Source organism: Anoplopoma fimbria, chromosome 23 (assembly GCF_027596085.1).
Source record: "Anoplopoma fimbria isolate UVic2021 breed Golden Eagle Sablefish chromosome 23, Afim_UVic_2022, whole genome shotgun sequence".
Lineage (NCBI taxonomy): Eukaryota > Metazoa > Chordata > Actinopteri > Perciformes > Anoplopomatidae > Anoplopoma > Anoplopoma fimbria.
Genome location: NC_072471.1, coordinates 7,062,007 through 7,068,006, shown reverse-complemented (window position 1 = coordinate 7,068,006; position 6,000 = coordinate 7,062,007). Strand labels below are relative to the sequence as shown.

Here is a 6,000-nt window from a genome sequence, read left to right as displayed (position 1 = left end):
TCGAAAAAAGTCATAAAAAAGTCATAGTATATTATGTTCAAATAAGTCATAGTATAGTATGTTGGAAAAGGTCATAGTATAGTTTGGCGAAAAAAGTCATAAAAAGTCATTGTATAATATCTCGAAAATAGTCATAGTATAGTATGACATAGTATTTTATGTCGAAAAAAGTCATAAAAAGTCATTGTATAATATCTCGAAAATAGTCATAGTATAGTATGTAAAAAGTGAAAGGTTAGTATGTCGAAAAATGTCATGAAAAAAGTCATAGTATAGTATGTCGAAAAAAGTCATAGTATAGTATAGTATGTTGAAAAAGTCATAGTATAGTATGTTGAAAAAGTCATTAAAAAAGTCATAGTATATTATGTTCAAATAAGTCATAGTATAGTATGTTGGAAAAGGTCATAGTATAGTATGTTGGAAAAAGTCATTGTATAATATGTCGAAAAAAGTCATAGTATGACATAGTATTCTATGTCGATGAATAAATGTCATGAATAAGTCATTAAAAAAGTTATAGTATAGTATGACAAAAAAAGTCATAAAAAAGTCATAGTATAGTATGTTGAAATAAGTCATAAAAAAGTCATAGTATAGTATGTCGAAAGAGTCATAAAAAATTGATATTATAGTATGTAGAAAAAAAGTCATAAAAAGTCATAGTATAGTATGCCTGAAAAAAGTCATAGTATAGTATGACAAAAAAAGTCATAATAAAGTCATAGTGTAGTATGTTGAAATAAGTCATAAAAAAGTCATAGTATAGTATGTCGAAAGAGTCATAAAAAAGTGATATTATAGTATGTTGAAAAAAGTCATAGTATAGTATGACATAGCATTTATGTCAAAAAGTGGTAGGTTAGTATGTTGACAAGTCATAAAAAGTCATAGTATAGTATGTCGAAAAAAGTCATAGTGTAGTATATCGAAAAAAGTCATAAAAAAGTCATAGTATAGTATGTTGAAAAAAGTCATAGTATAGTATGTCGAAAAAAGTCATAGTATAGTATGTTGATCATAGTATAGTATGTTGAAAAAAGTCATAGTATAGTATGTCGAAAAAAGTGATATTATAGTATGTCGAAAAAAGTCATGGTATAGTATGTTGAAATAAGTCATCATATAGTATGTAAAAAAAAGTGATATTATAGTATGTCGAAAAAAGTGTAAAACAGAGTTATGCACTTTTTTGACATTCATGTCACTCATCAAAACATCAAATGAGGAAATGTCTGAGGAAATATGGTGTCCATGACTTGTGGAATTTACATATTTTTATTTTTATAATTAAAGGACATGACATGAATTTAATTTCATATGTATCGTCTTTTCCTGTCCAGATTCCATGTTGGTTTGAATGTTTTTGTTTATTATTCCTATTTCTTCGGTGTCATAATCGTAGAAGTATCTTGGTTTTCTTGTGTTGTCTGTGACAGAATAAAAAGAAAACATAGAGCATTAAAGCTGTTCATTAAAGCATGTCGTCGTCTTATTTTGACATGTGCTGTTTTACCTGTTTTTATATCCCACACATTTTAGGTCATCCACAAAGCGGCTGTTGAAACACAAACAGGACACTGCATCCTTGTACTGACACGTCACCAACCATCTGTCCGGGATTAGAGTAAACCTTCAAATCCTTCAATTTTACTCTCATCTGCAGATCATTATTATCATAAAATATATGTAATACATCCTGGAGACACAGCAAATAAAATTAAACTTGTTTTCAATTTTATTTCATATATATGTACACAATATACAGTGTTTGCACACAATAAGAATTCACATCCACATTCAAGTTATACCAACAACAGTTCAGTGAATCATCAAAGAAATCTAGGGACACAATTACTGTACCGGTAACTACGGTTTATTACAATTAACTTTGACATTAATAAGTAATTGCAGCCACCAGCTCCATGAACTGTTAATGTATGGTGAAATAATAGCTCAAGGTGCGAATGGCATATGTGCCCAATGCTGAGAGCATCATGGGAAAACACATCCTTGGAGTTAACTTAATGTTTAACTATGAAAATAGAATTTGGTATTTACAATCTTTTTTTAAAATAAAGCTAAAAGAACAACACAAACTGAGACTGATGCAGGGATTATTAACAGACAGGTCAGTGACTCGAAACACTGGGGTGAAGAGGTTTGACTCGAACGAGACGGGACAGTCCGAGGCGCAGACCCTGACCTGGAGACTTCACTGCTGGACTGGATGAAGTGGGACTTCGACCAACTTGAGCTGAGGAGAAACAAAAAGTAACATTAGCGTTTGATTTAATGAAATTTTCTGTAAACGTTTATAAAAGGTTAACATCAGTGCTGGTGTTCACCTGGTGGGTTCCACGTGGGTACTCTGCCCCCTGCTGGGCTCAAAGATAATGCAGGTTTTGATGTAGAAACTGTGGACGATGAAGCAGGTCGTTTGGGTGCAAGTTTGGCCGTTGGAGGGCTTCTGACCGGTGTGGAAGCTGCTGTGAGACAAATAAAGAAATTAAATTACAACACATGAATACACACTTTACCGCTCTACCTCCTGAGCCACAGCCTCCACAAAAAAGATGAACCTCTGACTTCAAGATCCTACCTGCTGCCTGTGATTTAGACTTTGATGGTTTTTTTTCTTCTTTAGAGGCAGGAGGCGGTTTGGTCTTCTCGTTCTTGGTAACTTTCTCCTTCTTTTTTGTTTTGCTGACTTTTTTCACTGTGAATTCCTCGTCTTCACTCTCAGCTGGTTCACTGAAATCTTCATCACTTTCTGAATCTGGGAAGTTGTCGTCATTATTATTTTACTGATGCAGAAAATAAGTATTTAAATGAAAAACCACATATTTAGGGAGGGATGACAGAATGATTACCTGGTGTCAGTTTGGGCTCATAGTCTTCATCTTCATCGGTAGGCTTTTTCTTCTGCTCCTCAGGTACTCTGGTGGCAGCTTTTCTTTGTCTGGAGAGGGAAGTCGACTCTTTTTCTGATGTGATTTCATCCAGGCCTAAAGAAAACAAAACATTAACAGCTGCAGAAAATGTTTAAACCATTTATATCCTCATCAAACAAGATTGAAGATAAATTAAATGTGCAAAAAATAGATATACAGTGTGCAAAAATAAGGTGAATTTACCCAAAACTGTCAAATCCACACTGCAGTTGGACAAGTGCGCAGCAGTTGGATCCGTGTTTTCATCTACCGGAACATGAATCTTGACATCTAGAGAAATGTCACCTTGATTTAAGTTGACAACTCTTTAAAAATAGAAAAAAAAAATGTTTTCAAAGCTAAATCATACCTTTGCTGGTTGAAAACGGGTCCTTTATCCCACCTCCATTATTGAGCGAGGATAGTGTAATGGCTGCTTCTAGATCTCTTTCATACACTTTCTCAATTAATGGTCTTCTGTGAAAAACAAATTCGTAGCCATTCATAATGTCAGGCTGTGTTAAAGATATAGAAAATGTACTTTACTCCTTAAACAAGTCAACTAACTCTGATTACTTATTTTCTGTACTTTTACATGGTCCATACTATGTTATATAATCTTGTCTACTACTGTACCTGCTCTTCTGGCTCAGTGCGGATTGGGAGTCGGACTCTTGATCGGAAGATATGCTCGATGATTTCTTCTGCTCTTGTTTCACATCCTCCCTGGCCCTTTTGCTGGGCGGAGGCTTCACGCAGGCAAAATCTTCATCTGACACAATATGAAGACAGAACATGGAGACATGTTGGTGGTGAGAAGACTGAGTCTGTTAGTATCTTTCTGTCCATACTGTCTGTGTAAATCGAAAAAAAGTAATGGTATAGTATGTCGAAAACAGTCATAAAAATGTCATAGTATAGTATGTCGAAAAAAGTAAAATAATAGTATAGTGTGTTAAACAAAGTCATAGTATAGTATGTTGAAAATGTCATAGTTTGATATTGTCGAAAAAGTCATAAAAAAAGTCATATGTTGGAAAAAGTGAAAAAAGTCAGAGTAAAGTATGTCAAAAAAATTCATCAGTCATAGTATGTTTAAAAAAGTCATAGTATAGCATGTCGATAACAAGTCATAGTATAATATGTTGAAAAAAATCATCAAAGAGTCATAGTATAATATAAAAAAAGTTAAATAATAGTATAGTAAGTTAAAATAGTCATAGTATGGTATGTCGATAATAAGTCATTAAAAGTCATTGTATATTATGTCGATAAGTCATAGTATAGTGTGTAGGAAAAAGTCATAAAAATGTCATAGTATTGTATGTCCAAAAAATTGAAAGTCATAGTATAGTATGTTTAAAAAAGGCATAGTATAGTATGTCGATAATAAGTCATAGTATAGTATGTCGATAATAAGTCATAGTATAGCATGTCGAAAAAATGAAAGTCATAGTATAGTATGTTTAAAAAAGGCATAGTATAGTATGTCGAAAAAAGTAAAATAATATTATAGTGTGTTAACAAAGTCATAGTATAGTATTTTGAAAAAAATCATCAGAGTCATAGTATAATATGTTTTTAAAAAGTCATAAAAAATTCATAGTATAGTGTGTAGGAAAAAGTCATAAAAATGTCATAGTATTGTATGTCCAAAAAATTGAAAGTCATAGTATAGTATGTTTAAAAAAGGCATAGTATAGTATGTCAATAATAAGTCATAGTATAGTATGTCAAAAAAGTGAAAAATAGTCATAGTATAGCATGTCGAAAAAATGAAAGTCATAGTATAGTATGTTTCAAAAAGGCATAGTATAGTATGTCGAAAAAAGTAAAATAATATTATAGTGTGTTAACAAAGTCATAGTATAGTATGTTTTTAAAAAGTCATAAAAGTAGTATAGTGTGTAGGAAAAAGTAAAATAATATTACATTAAGTTAAAAAAGTCATAGTATAGCATGTAATAAAATACATATATAATGTGTATAATACTGCTGTATAAGTAACATTATTTCTCACCATCGTCAAAGTCTTTGGCTTCAGAGTAATTCACAGCCTTCGTCTTCCTGTGTGTTAAAATGAAACATGAGCATTTCACAGACAACATCAGGCAAAGATAACACGACTTAAAGGTGTTTACAAACCTTGGTGGTCGATCCATTGCTTGTACGATCAAGAGCTTCAATAGTTTCAAATGCTATCCATATTAATCAATGTTAGTTTTGTTATCGTTTTGTTGAACAACAGTCAGCTGTGTGTTCAACCAGCCCGCCTGAACCAAGCGGAAGTGACGTATCGATGACGAATATGACGTCTGATCCACGTATGCGCTATACTGGCAGCAGATTCGTTTAATAACAGAAACTAAGTGTATCGTTTTTGTGGCTCTTTAAAAAGAATATAAGACTGAAGCAGGCTAAGTCGACAAATAGTATAATCACGTTGAAAATTACTCAAAGGACATTTTTTTTTAAATATTATTTTCTGCAAAAGAAAATGTGTCGAATCTGCTTCTGTAAAATACCTTGGAGTGGATTGGAGTAAACCTGAAGAACTGTACTCAATCTGGGCAGTCATTTGTTTTATTGGCCACTAGATACGTTTTTAAGGAAATATAAATATATGTACGTTTTTGTTTTGGGTCTAAATGTTATTGTATGTTATTAATATCATGAATATATCTGTGTTGTGTGACTGTAAACAGCTAAGCTCTAGTTTAAATGATGGTGAAGGATGACACTTATAACATTAGGAATAGTTATGTACTGATAAATCAAAGCAACTCAACAGTTTAATTAAAATACAATACAATATGTTCATACATCATATTTTTACTCCATATCCCTTTTTTCTTTTTTTTTTTTTACTGTTTTCACTTGAATTTTTTTATTTCCTTGTGCCTGCTCTTTGTAAAGCACTTTGTAAAGGCTGATTTTAATAAGTGCAATCTAAATAAACATATTATTATTATTATCATTAATGTTATCTACGCAATACTTCAATGTACATGTATGAGAATATTAAAACATTCCCATCCCAATATTTTTTTAAAAGAACAATTAAAAA

The 6,000-nt window shown here is 31.9% G+C and overlaps 1 protein-coding gene across 3 annotated transcripts; it reads right to left on the bottom strand.

The window, feature by feature from the left end:
* Nucleotides 1–1,731: 1,731 nt before the first annotated feature.
* Nucleotides 1,732–5,218, bottom strand: rad51ap1 (RAD51 associated protein 1). 3 transcript variants are annotated; one of them, XM_054624882.1, is made up of 9 exons: nt 5,079–5,218; nt 4,954–5,000; nt 3,570–3,705; nt 3,304–3,410; nt 3,138–3,224; nt 2,874–3,008; nt 2,603–2,779; nt 2,349–2,489; nt 1,732–2,257 (listed from the first exon to the last, which is right to left on the bottom strand). In XM_054624882.1, the coding sequence occupies exons 1-9, from the start codon at nt 5,093–5,095 to the stop codon at nt 2,133–2,135; spliced, it is 972 nt and encodes a 323-aa protein (XP_054480857.1). In that variant the 5' UTR covers nt 5,096–5,218; the 3' UTR covers nt 1,732–2,132. The 3 variants fall into 3 exon arrangements, with proteins under 3 accessions (XP_054480857.1, XP_054480859.1, XP_054480858.1); XM_054624884.1 differs by having other exon boundaries at nt 2,349–2,486; XM_054624883.1 differs by having other exon boundaries at nt 3,304–3,407.
* Between the last annotated feature and the right edge of the window lie 782 nt (nt 5,219–6,000).

Coding starts and splice junctions, on each gene's coding strand:
- rad51ap1 (XM_054624882.1), bottom strand. Junction 2,780..2,873: donor TGAGCCCAAACTGACACCAG/GTAATCATTCTG, acceptor ACAACTTCCCAG/ATTCAGAAAGTGATGAAGAT. Junction 2,490..2,602: donor GTCTAAATCACAGGCAGCAG/GTAGGATCTTGA, acceptor TTTGTCTCACAG/CAGCTTCCACACCGGTCAGA.